The sequence below is a fragment of the Excalfactoria chinensis genome, chromosome 1 (assembly GCF_039878825.1).
Source record: "Excalfactoria chinensis isolate bCotChi1 chromosome 1, bCotChi1.hap2, whole genome shotgun sequence".
Taxonomy (NCBI): Eukaryota; Metazoa; Chordata; class Aves; order Galliformes; family Phasianidae; genus Excalfactoria; species Excalfactoria chinensis.
In genome coordinates this window covers 65460777-65475974 of record NC_092825.1, presented here as the reverse complement: position 1 = coordinate 65475974, position 15198 = coordinate 65460777, and the positions used below count along the sequence as shown (strand labels likewise).

Genomic DNA, 15198 nt, shown 5'->3' with positions numbered 1-15198 from the left:
TTTCTGGAAGAATCAGGTATGCATTGCACTTTTTTAAGACAAGTTACTTACTTTTTGCCAGATTTAGCAGCTGAAAAGGACCAAACTAATTTTAACTCTAAACATTAAGCTGATGCAAGTGTCTAAGAGGTTGGCTCAGTAAAAGACCTAGCCCATCCTTTCTGGAATAGAAATGTTTTCATAGGTTATCAATCTACTTAAATGCAGGAGGTCAGGCTAAATGAGCATGGTCATCTTGCTGGTGTTAAAGAAACTCATTCTATCAAAGTAAATATCTGGTTCCTATCACACATAAACTAGAGGACATTAGTTAGCTTCAGAAACACAGTAGAAGTATGAGAACATAAAAAAAGGAGAGATTGGAGATGTTCAGATATTTCTTAGAGCAAAATATGAGTATCTGAAATCATCAGACCAGAATGAATGACAAACAACTGAGACAGCTGTGGCTCCCTAAACTGCACTTGCTCCAAAGCTATGGTGTTCATATTGTGTTTAGGGCTGTACAAAGAGAGAAGGAGATAGAGAGAGATTTAGCCTTTCTTAAGAGTGATATAAGAGGCAGTTTGACAGCCTCAAGAACAGAGATGATCGGTTATTGAAGTTACGGGTTGCAGATAGCCAGCAAGTGAGCTGAAGGCAAGGTGTTTCCAGGATCTCAATGTACTGAATAAAAACAGACATTAAAGGTTACTGAAACAGTGAGGCAGAGCTATGCTGATGATTACGAATGCAGTCCTTGTTACAGCTGTGGACTGGATGGGGTAGGCTTTATACCTTGGGCATTGCATGCCACTCTGGCTTAGACAAATGGAAACTATGGTCTGGTTGCATTTTCGTAGGCATATGGCTGCTCAGCAGAGTACTGCCTTCTTGCTCATGCAGCCTGCAACAGCTGGCAGGCTCAAGGTCTGCGCAGACCCTACTGCTGTAGCAGACGCTTGGGCCTGCAAATGGCTTGCAAGAGAGCAACCACCTCAATGTGGTGAATCCAGAGGAATGTCTCTGTTTATTGAAGTTAAGCTGCTGCTGTACTAGAAAGCCTTATCCTCTGAGACAGCAAGTATCTTCTGTGTGTCACAGAGCTGAAGCTAACTTGTACCCAAAGCCCTCCAGTGGGAATGTGTCTGGAAGCACATCTCCAGGACCTTACTGATTTCCATGGTTTCCATATGGCAAAGACATGGACCTGCTTATAGCACTGCTGCCTTAATCTGTTGCCAGAGATTGGAGACATGTTGTTTGCTGTGAGTAGAATCAAGGGTTCAATTAAATGGTTTATCTAGACTGGGAAACTGATTACTTTGGTATGAACAAGTCTTTGTTTCTGATGTAAACTATAGCAACATGCTTAAGTGATGCATGCAGCAACTGTCTGACCTGAACTAGAGTGGGAAGGAACAAAAAATCCTGCAGAATTTGGTACCTATCCCTAATGTAATGATAATTTCATTTTCTACTGCACTGTCTCCTTTGTGGCATATTTACATGGTAAGTCACAGATTTCTAATTATTTATTTCATCTGTCTCTAGGATATTTTGCACCTTTTTTTTTTTTTTTTTTTTTTTTTGTAGTTTATGTGGATTTATTTGCCTTATTACCAATTTGCATTCTGAGAATAAGTCTTCTATAACAAAAAGCACAATTCCTTGCAAGCAGGATCGGTTTCCTTCAGAAATCTGTCGTTGCCTGATTAGCATGTTACATTTGCTCATCACTAATTGCATAGTTAGCTGTGATCGATACAATGCTTAAATAAACAAATGCTCTAGACTAAGTCAATGTTACTCATAATGGATGATTTCCACTTAAGTTTCTGAAACACAAGATGTGGCTGACTTAGAACACTTATGTTCACATTGAAATATAACAATTTTAGGCCACATCTGTATTTCTGTAGGTCAGTAGTATGCTATTAACAATTAAGTCTCAGCAGCAAGTTTGATTGCAAGCGAGTAATGCAGTGGGAAGCCGAAATGGGTGTGGTTTTTCAATTACTCTTAAAGGTTTGGGGTTATGGCTTTCCAGTTTCCTTTTTGTTAGCCTGCTTCAGAAGCACTCAGTGGGAAAGCAGTGAAGCAGGAGGTGTGTAGATTACTGGATCTTGCCCTGTTTCCCCTCCATTGGTTTTGATTTTGTAGACTGTGAAACACAAGAAGTTAGCTATACGCCATTCCTTCTACTTGGTGCTGGATGTATGTTAGAGAGTTATATTCTCAGATGGAGGATGTTTTTTTACTAACTGTGAACAGGACTAAGTCACTGTGGATCAGAAAACTTGAGCTATGGTGGAAAACCCCTCATGTGGTGGCTGTAGCAAAATAATACCTTTCCCAACAGTGAATTTAAGCCAGCATTTGTTGGAGAATGTAGCTTGAATCATGGCTCCCTATGGTCCAGAAACCACTCAGATTAAGATATGTGGTTTCCCCAATGTCTGTCAAGTGCTGTTGGAAACCGCTCTGGCTGGGCTGTAAGGTGAGCAACATTACATGGGTGGTATGAATTCCCTGCAGAAATCAGAGGATGGAGGGGAGAAAAGGGGAGACAGAAAATAACTTTCAGCCAAATATACATATAAAAAAAAGCATTAGTGTATATTTTAAAAACATCATCTAACAGTTCTTTAGAGTTTCTATGTATGTGTGCTTAATGAATGAGAAAAAGGAAAAGCTCTGTTTCTCAGAGAAACCAGTGACTTGGAAGCTGAGAAATGTGAGCACAAACGTTATATCTCACCTTGGGCTTGGGCTTGTGTGTGTGATGGGTTGAGCGGGGTACTCCACATGGAGTCTGCACTTGATTGGGGCTTAAGAATAAACCAGGGAGCATGAGATGGCTGAAATGAGGCTACGTATTGTTGACACTCTCACTGGGAGGTTGCTTGCTGCTGCTCTGATCCATGGCTTTGTGTCCCAGTGGGACACCTGGGCCATCGCTTTCAGCCTAGGGATTATCTGAAAGCCAGATATTCCTTGGTGTGCGTGTGCTTCACAGCATCCTAGGAAGTACTTGTGATATACAGATGTCTTTGTTGCCATAATGAAGGTTTACTTAAACTAACTTAGGGAAGGATTGGGAGCATATGGAACAATGACTGTGAGATTAACTCAAGGTATTAATGTGAAACCGTGACCATTTTTGTCAGCATTCAGCGTGTCATGAGTGACATTCACTGATGAAGGAATCGACAATAGAAATACGTATTTCCTTTTTTGTTTTTGTTTCTATTTTTATGTCCCCCACCCCACCCCCCAAAAAAGTATTTTATTTATTTATATTAAATTTATTATTATTATTAATTATTATATATTTATTAAATATATAAATATTCTGTAATCCAGCACATATGTCTCATCTTGCCTCAGTGAATAAAAGCAAATCAGCTATTAGATGGGTTCTTTGCCCACAGTGCCCAGAACTGTTCCTATCTGCCCTCCATGCTAAAACTGTATCAAGCTTTTGATTGTCTCAAAGTTCTTCCTGTCTTGTTCTCTGTGGCACACATAGCATCATCAAATAATAATTTCCCCTTGCCATGTTCTTTACGAGCTTCATCTTTAAATATTTAGTGTTGAGCTCTTTGCTAGCAACACTAATGCTTTTTGAAATGTTCTGCATAGCACATCGGTTTTCTGGTCTTTGATTTAATTCCTCTCAAATTTACTGTAGAGAAAAAAGCAATGGCAATCGAGAATATAAGGAACTGAATTTGAGGGCTGGAAACAGAGTGCAGAAAGAAGCCTTTCACTTCAAAACTGCTGGTAGGAATCCAGCTCAGTTTCAGACTTAGTAAAAATCATTACTGTGTGATGGCTTCTTGGTGCCCTGCTCTATACAGTCATAAATGAGTCAGAGTCCACATCACACAAACCACCAGAACAATTAGTGCTACTGTAATTGGGATCCTGCTGGCAGCATCAGTGGAAAGGGCAGGGACTGAGCATGGAAACTGAGCAGCTTTCTCCCTGCTCCTTCAGGTCACCTCAGAGACATAATTGTGAGAGGAAGCCTAGGAGCAAATAGCTCAGAGGTATCTATCTCCCCTTCTGGAAGTAAATGGAAGATCTTACTTGCCAATACTGACAATCTGACACATGCTTACAAACATATTCAAGAAAAATAAGTATCATTAATGATGAATGTGTAAAAGCATGAAATTTTATATACCGTATATCCATATATATGTATGGTTGAAAAACTAATTAAATAATCCAAATTTCTGTCTTGAAATAGTAGGAACAGGGCCAAACAAATATTATAAAGCATGACCACCGCTAGCAACAACCGCTTCCCTCAAAAACAGGAAAATCCTACTCTTTTATTAAACCATTGAACAGTCTCTTCAGTTTGAATCCCTCCTAGGCAAAAAGGAAGGAGTGCTTGCACTGTTCAAATACTCTCTTTGGAGATGAAAATGTGGATTGATAGAAGAGATGTTGGATTTTATTTGGAGCTGATTCTTTGATGTCATGGAAGCACTAACTGGAAGGAGAGCGATCAGCAGCACAGGGTACCATAAACAGCGTACTTCAGAGAGGTCTGGGGATCTGGGGTGCACATGAATCACAGAATGATGGAGTGGACTTGGTCCAGACCCTGAAATTGGCACCTCAGCTGTAGTAGTGGGGAGTTCCTTGCCTTAGAATGATGTGCTACCACCAGGAAAACTACCTCCAGCAGGAAGCTCATCCTGTACTATCAGGGATGAGTTTAGCTCTGTAGTTCCCACAAGCTTCAAACAGTTAAGCTGTGAAGATGTCTCACATATGCTGAAAACAGTGGTCGATGTGACTGGAATTTCTGAGTAAAGAAAAAATAAAAAGAATGTGCTGAATTGGATGTCAGAGTAGCAAACTAAGATTAGCATTAGCAGTTCTGAAAGATTCTGAGGCAGCTCGGCCTGTTTGTGAATGCATGCCAAATTCAACCAGAATAGTCTAAGAACTTCAAAGTTTCCACTGCAGTTCCTTTTAAACAAAATGCTTTGACTTTTCTTGGTAAAATTGTTCAAAACCTTAATTTAAATAGTTTTAAATCACTTTTAAAAGCACCTCAAGCCAAGGAAGTTCATTTCTCAGTGTGAGGAATTCACTCTGACCCAATAGAAAAAAAAATCATGTTTGTTGTGTGTGTGAGCATGTGCATGTGTTTTGTGGCGAGTCTGACCACAAAGCCAAATAAAAATTCATTCCCCTGCTGCTACAGCTGTAACCTGCAATATACCTGCCTTTGTATTTTTTGGGCTTCTCTTCAGCAGATAATACTGACGGATTGCATAGATGTGCTTGTACAAAGGAGCTGAAGGTTAGATACCTGCATTCGTTCCCAGTTGTGTGGTATGCACAATTTGAAGCCCAGTCCGTGGATATGGAAGAATAGGGTAGTTCCCTACTCTTCAGCCTCATATGGGATATCACTGTATCGTGGGGGTAGCGGGAAATAAACACATCTTTTCATGAAGAGAAGTATTGCAGGGCACTACAAAGAGGTGAGGACCGACTTCAAAGTCTCTGGAAGTTGAGGAGGTAATAGCACCTCGAACACAGATTTCAGAGTTTAAAAGGGAAGGGAAAAAAAAAGTGTAAGAGGATTTGAGTATCCTCTATCACACCATGGGTTTCTTTTAGCGGAGAGTATGTGGTGCATACTTTTCCCTTTTCTATGGCCAGTGCTGAATTCCTCAAGGGACTGGTGATTCTGCAGGCACGGCGCTGTGGAAAGCTCCGTCCCTGGGCAGCTCCAGTCGTGCCCTCAGCAGGCAGGAGCAGAGGGTGACAAGGGCTTGTTGTTAAGCAAGGGAAAGGTTGTGCGGAAGCTTTCCATGTTGGATCGGCCAAAGCAAGAGGCTGAGTTTAGCAGGGGCTGGATTTATGAGAACAGCAGCACTGGTGGGAGGAGAGGCTTAAATGGCTAAAAAAAGCTTTTTAGAGTGGGCTTTGTATTGTAATAAAATCGTTTGTTTCTGCTAGCCAGCATAAGAGATGTAGGTTTATGAGTAGCTGATATTTCATGCAATAATTCATGCAGTGGAAATACATTTGTCTATCTTAAGTGTCTGTTTCTTGGCAAGCAGATGACTGGTCTTGTTATTAGATGGTCTGCTCTTTACACAGACAGGGAGGGTACAGTTCCTTGTTAACTTGAAGAAAAACCTGTGAAGTTCTGTGCCATGATGCATAACGGCACAGAGCAGTACGTGTGGCAGCAACACATAAACCCCACTGAATAAAATAATACGGGATAAGGTCACCACTGAGAAACACAAAATTAACCTTTTTTAAAGATCCCTCCATGGTAAGTCAGAGGCCAGCAATTGAACTGCCTCTGCAGATTTCTTGCTGTAGTGAACAAGGCTGCATGTGAATGAAGCCATGATGTAAGATTCAACTTGTTAGGCAGTAAAAGTCCTTTAAATCTGTAACTCAGTACATTTTCCAAATGATTTTACTTTACATATTTCTTTGGAGAAAACTGAAACGATTTGCCATCTATGCATATTCAAAAGCCTCCTATTTCCAAGACTATAAAGGAAACCTTAAAAAGAAATGACTTCCTCAACTTGGATTGCGATGCAGAACATGGATTAAAATGGAATAGATGAAAAAACAAAATAGAAAATCTCAATTGTCTTTTTATAAAGTGTGACCATAGCAGGTGGTTGAGATGCGGACTTCGAACCTTATAGCAGATTGTTTTGTTTGTTATGTATACTTCATTTCATGTTACGCATTTGCCTGGGCGGTAGCCTTCCCTGTTGTGAATGCCCTTTCAGTGCATGTTTTCAGACACTCAGAACTGGACATCGTATAAAATATGTCTGTTTACAACATTGTAAATTCATGTATAAACTCTCACAAAGCCTTTGGTTTTGTGTACACACACATAAAAGCTTGATTTTATAGTTCTTGAAGTTAAGTATTTGCATTTATAATAGCACGAGGAGGTCTAGAACGTTTCATTAAACGTTAAAACTTTATAAGTAGTACTCAGATATAGGAATTGGGTAGCATACCCTTATGTGTATGTGACTTTCCACGTTTTCCATGCACCCCTTTCTGAACATGTACAGTGTGAAAGTCTGTGTTATGTGAAGTAATGGTGCTGCTAAGGAGCAACCCTAGAAAGTGTGCAAGCTATAAAAGAAATCCTATTCCTTTCCTTTATCCCTCAGGAATATTGTAAAGAATGTGATTTTTTTTTTTAAATTTATTTATTTATTTTGTTTGTTTTTGAGAGATACTTCTGAATGTATGACTCTCAAGTGATGCCACTGTATTAATTTCTCTGGCCTTTTAACAAAAATTATTTAATGATGGGGTTTCTAGGAATATCAATTGTTTGAGGACAAAACTCACTCGGAAGTGCTGTTATTTTGCACACACTGCTATTTAAAGTACCTTTAATGTAATGGCTTTCAGCAAGTCCATTCTGTGAGGGCTGCTGTCAAATAAACCCTTACGTTTCCCTGCTCAGCAAAAGCTTTCTACTGTTTGAAGTAATGTGCTGTTAATTGCTTTCTTCATAAGCTGCTGGTTGGAAGAGGCTGTGTAAATAGGAGTTTCACATTAGCAAGCAGCAATAATTAGAGATGCCAGGCTTTTTGAAGGGGAAGAGGTCAGATTGTCTTGAATTAGGGAGAATGTAGGCTTTGGACCCAGACTTGTATCTTAGGTGCAGGGAGTCCCCCAAAAATCTTAATGCCTTCACAACCCTGCTGGGTATTAAGGTTCAGAAGTTAAATGTTGCCACCTAATGGTGAATATTTATAATACAGTCTTCATGTTTAGCCTTCCGTTACCTTTCTATGCGTACATACATGCAAGTCCTTCCTTTATAAGGGACTAAAGGAATGAAACGGATTTTATTCAGATTTCACCTGAAACGGGACCTACTAGCTTATCAGGAAGAAGATACTGCAGCTGGCTGTGAAATCCCAGCCATCCACTTTAAACGAGTTCTAACTTCTTAATGCTTTCTCTCTGAATTCAGATATAGATGAGTGTTCCTTTGAAAGAACCTGTGATCACACCTGCATCAACTACCCTGGAAGCTTTGAATGTCTCTGCCATAAAGGCTACACCTTGTACGGACTGACGCACTGTGGAGGTTTGGAAATAGTTTTCCTCATCTGTTTGCTCGTTTGCTTTGTGAGCTGTTTACTGAGCCATACGTTCTTAAGCTGGATATTTTAGAACTGGAGGTGATAAGATGAACCAAAACAGTTAAAGCTAGAATATCTTGAGCTGGGTGTCACTGAAATTTCAGCCTCTCCAATTGTCTGAATTATTCCCTGAAGAATGTGAAAAACAATGGCCTGGCATTCTTGTCACGGTGGTAAGCACAGCAGCCTCAGAACAGACCAGAAGCCTGTGGCTCTGAGCCTTGCTGTGTGGATGCTGCTGTTCTTCTGCAGGTGCCAGAGGAAGATGTGGCTAATTGGACTAGGCTTGTGTTTGTTAACTGGTGTAGGACCTAGTGTGCGCTGAAACCTAGTCCCTCATTTGATTCCTACCTGTACCTCACATCTGACTTCAGACTGGGTCACAAGGCTCCAGAGCTGGGGACTGGGGAGAGTTGACTAGTACTTAGACACTGTTCCTGTGGGCCATGTAGATTTGCTCAGAGGCAGGCATGTGGCAGTTGGAGCTCAAAACGTGATTCAGGCGTGGTTTGGAAAAGTAGGTAAGCTCTCAGCCTGTCAGCCCTTATGGCCTGACCTCCCTTAGAAATACATGCAGTGACAATTTTTCTATTACTATCACCTTTTGAGGCCTATCATTACACTAGAGTCTGAGCAGTTAAGCCTTTGACATTTTTCTGTCTAATGTAATATGCATTATTGTCCAGATGCTGCAAGACTTTCAATATGCATCTCATGAGAACTTCCAAGAATTTCAGTGTAACTAATCCTGACGAGTAACTTAATTGTGTCATGTGGCCTTAAGGGAAATGGCCTCAAGTTGCTCCAGGGGAGGTTTTGGTTGGATATCAGGACAAACTTCCTTACAGAAAGGGTTGTTAAGCTCTGGAATAGGCTCCCCAGGGAGGTGGTTGAGTCACCATCCCTGGATGTGTTTAAAAAACATTTGGATGTGGTGCTCATGGATGCGATTTAGCAGAGGGTTGTTAGAGTTGGGGTACTATGGTTAGGTTATGGTTGGACTTGATGACCTTTAAGGTCTTTTCCAGCCTGAGCAGTTCTATGGTTCTATGATTCTGTGATATGTGTAAAACATTACAGGAGAAGGAGCTATGCATGTGTCTGGGGGTGAATGTATGCAAAGTACGCTGAACTGTTCGACAAGTCTGTTGTCTGCACTGATGTAAAATATATGATGTAAATATAGAAGATGTAGTAAGTACAGATATGCACACAACATTTCAATGCACAGTACGTGTATGTGCAGTGTACTCAGGGATACCATGCAAACATCGTTAATACTCCTCTCAATATAATTATGTTTTCAGATATTGATGAATGCAGCATCAGCAATGGCAGCTGTGACTATGGGTGTCTGAATACAGTGGGAAGCTATGAGTGTGTCTGTCCACCTGGAAAGAAACTGCACTGGAATAAAAAGGACTGCGTTGGTAAGTGTATAAGTCACTGACCCAGAGGTGGCTGTGGTGCTGCTCCGTTCTCCAAACAATAAATGATAGCAAGTACTGCAAGTGCCGCAAACTTTGTGTCAGATCTGAATATCTGTTCTAATTGTTGTGTATCCTTTAGGTAGATTATTTTGTCTTCTAGAAGCACAGTTTGAAACATGACAAATCTTGGTCATGGCTACATTTCTGTAAGGTTTTAATTCGATTTTCATATTTTTTATTGAGAATGGCATACATTTGGCCTTTCATAGTGAAATTTAAGTTGTTGCTTTTTTTGTTTGTTTCCTTAAACCATGAATATCATATGGACATGGATGTTAGGAACTGATGGCTATTGCCTAACTGGGAGCAAGACACAAAAATGAAGGAGAGGCTTTATTTAAAAGGGGATCTTCTGACAGACTGAGAGAAAGCACTGTATTCTGGAGTAGAGAGAACTGCACCAGCCTCTCACATCATGCGATTGTGGCATTTTTCCACTTACATGGACAGAGCAGTATGGAAGGTACTTTAGAGCTGGCAGGGTTTCAGCTGGCATTCAGCCTTTGCCACTGACTTTCTTCCTAACTACCAGTAAGAACCTTATTTTCCCCACTTACCTTCAGGTACGTTACCTTCACTGCTATGTAGAGAACAAAGGACTGTAAAAATAAGTTAGCCCTCCAGAAAAGGCTTGGTATACACTTAGACCACAGAACTTCCTCAACCTACTAAGAATGCTTTTCCCATAGTAAGAGCTTGTATTGAAATATTTTCCTGGTTGTATATTTCTCTTCATTATTTGGAATACTCAGTTGGAAGATGGAAAATAGAACATTCTTTTCCATTAATGGACACCGTTTTCTTTGATGAAATTAATGAGGCTTAAAATTAGTGTCACCTCCCTGCTGTGTTCTACAATTGCAGTAACAAAATCCTCTTTTGCTCAGAAATGACGCTTTGCACCTGTGTTTTTCTCCTCAGTCCAAAGAAATAATATCTTTCCAAACATCACCAAAGCAACATTAAAGGCCTTTGGAGGGAGATAAGTAGAGGATGGTTATTGCTGTATTTCAGATGTGAACATCAGATGTGTTTAAAGGACTTGTAATTTATACTTAACCAGCAGTGAGGCCAGGAACACAGTCCAAATGGTGGCTCCTGGGACCCTTCCTCTGTACTCAGGCCAAGCCAGGAAGGCTCGTTCCAGCCACCACATTTCAATTGGCCTATTTCATCTCAACTTTAGTCAGCTCTTCCTGAAGTCTGGCCAACCCAAAACTGTCCTACAGAACTCAGATGCTGCAGCTCTGATCTCTACCTTGCTGTGGTCGGTGGTGAGGTAGAGAGTAGGAAAAATGGCACTTCTTCTGCAGCAACATGGCCATTTAGGAGCTAAATGGGAGTCAGCCTGGTCCACCTTGCAAGGTGAGCATGATGGATGAAGCAGAAAAGAAGAGTCAGAGGAAAAACGTACGTACCTGAACATGCATTTATACAGGGCTGAAGCAAGAGCTGCTCTATGCACACCTGCCTGATATTCAGCCATGTGATGCAGCATGATCTATCTGGATAAACTGGTGCCCAGCACTACAGCCACCAGTCAAACCAAACAGTAAAACTCTGGATGAGATGACTGGAGGAAAGGAAGCAGTGAGCCTGCCTTAGTGCAGATACTGATGGCACCTACTGGCTGTAGCTGAGAATGCATCTGGTCATTTATAAGGAAAGGTATATTTAAATAATACTTGAGTACCAAAAGATGTCAGATTAAAATAAATGCAGTATCTTAATTATCAGTTGCACGCCATCATCTTTAGGGTAAAGCACAGAACTGGTCCAGCAACTAACCCAATAATTTCATGTAGGTTCAGCTAAAACACAAACTGCCCCTCACCCAAACACAAAGAGCAGTTTGTGAGTAATACCTACGGGGTATTCTAACTTCGTCTTGCTGTGAAGCTACGAGGAGAAATGGGACACATCTATTTATGAGCTGCAGTGTGCCTTGTGTGGTGGGTGCTGATGAGGAGCAGCTAATATATACGTACCATAGTTTGGGGATGTTTAATAGTGGCTGAAAGGATCAATGGGACCATCTACTCCCAATCTCAGCATCTGCTGCCTCACCCCCATCCAGATGGGAAGTTTTCTGCTTCCAGAGGCTTAAGCATGGAACTGAAATATAAGCCTGTGAGAACTGGAGTGAGAAATGGAAAATGCTTTCACTGGCAATCTAAATAAACAGACCTTTATGAGAGGGATTCTTGTGTATGTTGTTTTTGTTGTCCTGTTGAACCAGAGAGCTGGGCCTCCAAAAAAGGGGAACAGGACTTCTCATGTCATTAATATTACTCATTATTTCTGTGATGATATTGTGCGTGCAGCATTATGCTCATTATTAGAGATACCTGCATTTCAAAGTAGAGATCTGGACCTGAGCAGTCCCAAAAAAAGAAGATGGGAATTAAAGACTCAGATCCTAGACCTAAAAATCTGAAGGAGTTTCATTTCCAAGTCCAATCTCAAGATCCAAATGTTCTCTCTCCTGTTAAACGCTTATTTCAGAAGTGCCTGCACCTGTGGTTTTTCTTGGTTGCCACTTACATTTCCTTTTCTCATTGTTGTGAAGAAGTGGATGTGCAGGGTTCTGGGTTGGGCAGCTTCTGATTTTTCTTCTTTTCTCCTCAGAGATGGTGAAATGTCTCCCAAATGCCAAACCAGCTTCCCAGGCTCAACTAGTGTGTAGTAAGACGGGAGGAATAGAGAGCTGCTTCCTATCATGCCCCTCCAATACCCTTTTTGTTCCAGGTTTGTACAAAATACCTGTTCTCTGAAGTGACAGTGTTCTCTAGAGTGTGACTTGATGATTCTTCTCTGCTAATGTACACGTGACTCTTGCATTCAGTTTTTGTTACGGACAACTGTAAGCATGAAAAAGGTCTCTATAAATTTTGTTCAAGCATGCAGGTGATTAAATACAAGAACTGATTGCCTGTTATATTAAGGGTTTGGCCCTTGGTTGTTTAATCTGAATTGTCATTGGGGGGGGGGGGGGAAAGAAGATGTCAAATAAAAAATAAAAAAACCCTACAAAAACCTTAACTAAAGGTTGCAAAAGAAAACTTTTGATACATTAAATTACCTAATCAAAATGGGAGGAAAACTGAGAGGTTGATTTCCCTGCTAATTGTTAAGTACTATCATTATGAATAGAGCACCCTGAGCCCCTCCAGGGATCTGCTTAAAATGGTGGACTCTGCATCACATCCTGACATATCCTGAAATTGTGTGATCAAGTAGGAGTGGAAACAGATTGAAAAATGAATGGTACCTCCTGGATAATTTGGTTTAGAGAACAGAGTCTGAGGCAGGGGCAGGAGAGGGGTGCTGGGACACCCTGAGCAACTTAAGTTTGTGGCAGCTCCGGCACATGATCAAACTCTTACGCCACATTAGGATAAAACTTCCATCAGTTCAGCAAGGGACACCATGGAGCAGTGAATGACCCAGCAACAGCTTAAAACCTGCCTTACTGTCTCACACAGAATGGATATAACTTAATCTGCCTCTGGAGGCTGTACAGGTCAACCCCCACTCACTATTTGCTGCTTCTGTTCCTGGCAGTTGCTGGGTTTCAATAAATTCTGTTGGCAGTAGTTCATCTGAATGTTATGGAAAACCAGGCATCTCGCGGTGGGGTTTTTTCCTCCTCCTTTCTCTTATTATTTGCTACATGTAATTTTCATCTGCACAGTTTTGCAGGGCAGCGGAGCTGTGGTGGAGGTTGAGATTACTTTTTCATGGGTGTTCTCTTTCTGACATGGGATTATTTTCCACAAAGATGTCTCTACTGTTCATGTTGGCCCTGGCATTACATACAGCAGGGCTGTTCACACGTTATTCTCAGTTTAGCAGAGATTACCCATGCATTTATCTAATTTGCATGCACCGATACAGAGCTTTATCTGTGCAGTATGTAAACTCTTTCATAGTTCTTAGAATGTTATTTTTTGTTTCTGCCAAGAAATGTGTCAATCTGAAGCTAACTTCATTACTAATGTACATGATTTACTTTCTAAAGCACAGAGATGATCAAAGCACAAGGATTCTGCCATGAACAAACACTGTAAAATATTTCTGATCTGTGCACCATGGAATTACTTAATTGTTGGTTAATCTCATGCCAAACTCTTTATGAAATGTAAGATTTCAGTGCTGGAAGAAACAAACAGTATTCAATGTTGTAAAGCAGTAGCCTTTAGTAAGCTACTTCAGCCACTTAAAATCCAAGTTCAGCACTTTAAATGCCTCATTATTTGGCAGTATTAGTGTGCTCAGGCATGGCACATTGGTGCTGCGAGTGCCGATCAGAGCAGGTGTTTTGTGAGGCTGATGCCGTGCATGCTGACTGTGTGTTCTGCTTCACAGATTCAGAGAACAGCTACACGTTAAGCTGTGGTGTTCCTGTCCAGCAAGGCAAGGCTCAGCAGAAGCGCAATGCCACCCTTCCCAGCTGCGCAGGTAGGTGCTGTCCTGCTAAACTACTAAGGAGATGCAAGATAGTTCTGAGGTTACACAAGTCCAGATTTAAGAGTTACATTCAACAAGGGCAAGCTCTGGAGTAAATTATTTTCCACAGTCCAGAATCACAGAACCATAGGGGTTGGTAGGGACCTCCAGAGATCATCGAGTCCAACCCCCCTGCCAAAGCAGGTTCCCTACACCAGACCACACAGGTAGGTGTCCAGGCGGGTCTTGAATATCTCCAGAGAAGGAGACTCCACAACGCCCCTGGGCAGCCTGTTCCAGTGCTCCGTCATCCTCACCATAAAGTTCTTGCACACATTCATGCGGAACTTCCTATGCTCCAGTTTCTGGCTGTTTTCCCTTGTCCTGTCTCCACACACGAGTCTGGCCTCACCACTTTGCCCCGCATATATTTTATAGACCTGGATCAGGTCCCCTCTCAGTCTTCTTTTCTTAAGGCTAAACAGACCCAGTTCACTTAGCCTTTCTTAATAGGGGAGATGCTCCAGGCCCTTCACCATCTTTGTGGCCTTCCGCTGGACTCTTTCCAAGAGATCCCTGCCTTTTTTTGTACTGGGGAGCACAGAACTGGGCACAGTACTCCAGATGAGGCCATACCAGTGCAGAGAAGAGGGGGAGGATCACCTCCCTCAACCTGCTGGCCACGCTCTTTTTAATGCCATTGAACTTTTTGGCCACGAGGGCACACTGCCGGCTCATGGCCAACCTGTCATCCACCAGGACATCCAGGTCCCTCTGTACATCTGACAGTGAGCACATAAAAATGGCAGTTCTTCACAGCTTAGGAGACGAGAAGCTCAGCAGGATCACAACAGTCAAAGAGAACAGTGCTGCCCGGTGGTCAGCTACAAAGACCATGCTGAGGATTGTAGAGGCTCTGGGCATTGCATTTCTATAACCAGAAAGGTTACAATATCTTTATGGGCACATTTAGTGTTTCATTCATCTTGTTCACAGAAGTGGCTGGATTATTTTGCAGGCATTTCAAAATTACAAAAGCTGATGGTCAGAATAAATTAAAATCAGCTGTAGAAGATGAAGTCTGGCAAAATTAG

The 15198-nt window shown here is 41.5% G+C and overlaps 1 protein-coding gene across 4 annotated transcripts in view; it reads left to right on the top strand.

Annotated features, from left to right (window-relative positions):
- The window catches only part of SCUBE1 (signal peptide, CUB domain and EGF like domain containing 1), a 200471-nt gene that overhangs the window by 165068 nt on the left and 20205 nt on the right, over positions 1-15198 (top strand). For all 4 annotated transcript variants that reach the window (XM_072329372.1, XM_072329380.1, XM_072329364.1 and 1 more), the window contains 4 exons: positions 7994-8110; positions 9473-9595; positions 12284-12403; positions 14024-14116. In XM_072329372.1, coding sequence (XP_072185473.1) covers positions 7994-8110; positions 9473-9595; positions 12284-12403; positions 14024-14116 — 453 coding nt within the window. The remainder of the gene's footprint in view (positions 1-7993; positions 8111-9472; positions 9596-12283; positions 12404-14023; positions 14117-15198) is intronic.